The sequence below is a fragment of the Clytia hemisphaerica genome, unplaced genomic scaffold (assembly GCF_902728285.1).
Source record: "Clytia hemisphaerica strain Z4C2 unplaced genomic scaffold, Clytia hemisphaerica genome assembly, whole genome shotgun sequence".
NCBI classification, from domain to species: domain Eukaryota; kingdom Metazoa; phylum Cnidaria; class Hydrozoa; order Leptothecata; family Clytiidae; genus Clytia; species Clytia hemisphaerica.
The window spans coordinates 143396-144901 of record NW_027103311.1 but is presented as its reverse complement, the minus strand read 5'-3'; the positions used below and the strand labels follow the sequence as shown (position 1 = coordinate 144901).

General features: G+C 35.3%; 1 protein-coding gene across 1 annotated transcript; it reads right to left on the bottom strand.

Annotated features, from left to right (window-relative positions):
* Window positions 1-295: 295 nt before the first annotated feature.
* Window positions 296-1274, bottom strand: LOC136813240 (uncharacterized). The gene is made up of 2 exons (XM_067069756.1): window positions 499-1274; window positions 296-413 (listed from the first exon to the last, which is right to left on the bottom strand). Exons 1-2 carry the CDS (start codon window positions 1272-1274, stop codon window positions 296-298), a joined length of 894 nt encoding a protein of 297 aa, XP_066925857.1.
* Window positions 1275-1506: the final 232 nt, after the last annotated feature.

The following is a 1506-nucleotide window of genomic DNA, read 5'->3' as shown; positions in this document are numbered from 1 at the left end:
TCGTTAACCTAAACAATCCAATATGTTAGTATCCCTCTTTTCCTCTTTTAAAAAAGACTTTCCTTTTCGAGCACATTATTTTATTTTCAAAATATGTCGATTTCGATGAAATTTACAAAAAACATTCGACTGTCAGTTTCTGTGAGTAGAATATTTTTAATCTCAATGGCCAAAAAGAGTTTAGAAACAGCTGGCAAGGAAAGTTTGATTTTCAACTTTTAGTTGAAGAACACAATATCTTTTATAACTACAAACAACAAATTGTTCGAAAAACTTTTACAATTCAACTATAAAGTCAACTGCGAATACTACTCTCCGATTTATGACCACTGACTGTCATAATATGACGTGCTTCCATTCCAACGTCGTCGAGCATTGATATCGATGTAGCTCTGATACAGTGATTTGTGTAAAGTTAAGAGAGTTCAGCTTCTTTGCTGATTGCTTCTTTTCATTTTGTTGTCAAGGCTTTTAATTCCAACAACTTGAGCGTCAAACCACGGTCCGTCACCAATAGGGTTTGATCGTTTCGGTTTTTGGAAGAACACATCTAATTTATCATTCAAATTGGACTTATAAAGTTTAAATGCTTCAACAGGGCAATTTTCAGTCCCAGTAGCTAACATCATACCACCATCTTCGGCTTCGTCATTTTCTCTGTGATTTTTTGTTAATTCGTCAGTCACTTGTGTAACATACTCTACACCATCTGGAAGCTTCTTAACCATGAAGGATGGAGTTTTTAATTCTCGTAAGTTTTCTCTACCTCGTCGACAAAGGTGTAGCATTACATCGAAAAAAACTCGATTTTGAAGGGTAGCTGGTTTGTCTTTCGAAAATGTTCCACCATTGTATAATTTTTGCAAGTCTTCTTTCACAATTGCTGGCTTGTGTTCGACTTTACCGTAACCTTTCCTCTTTAGCTGTACAAGTTGTGCTTTAAACAAAGCGTTGCTTTTGGAGAAATCAGGATCCCCGATGATATCTACTGTTTCGTCTACCAGCTTAAACTTTCTTTGCAATCCGAAACGAATTGTTTTGAGAGATGTTTGAGTGTAAAAATCTCCATTTTGCTTGCGTGCTTCCAAGTAAAATTTACATAAAAGTTTGTCAAGATCTTGCTTGTTAGTTGTATCAATTTGAATGTTTTTCTCATCACAGTATTTTGTGAAAACGTTGTATGCCATTCCAGTTGCTTTATGCGTATTCGCACTGTCCTTCTCAAGTGTGATTTTTTCAATTTCTTCTAAATTCAAAGATGCAAATCTCTCCATTTTGTTTTCTTCCTCTCGCTTCGTGTGTTTTTCGTTTTTGATTTCTCTCGCCTATCTTTTCAAAAAATATTCGACAGTGCGTTTTGCCTAGAGGTGGACGATAATTCATTACATGCACCACTGGCAAGTCTTCTAAGAGCTTTTAAAATTTCTACACAATACGTACCACTTAAACAATAGACGTATTGGGTTTAAAAATTTTGAAAATTATCAGAAGACTTTCCAGTGTTGC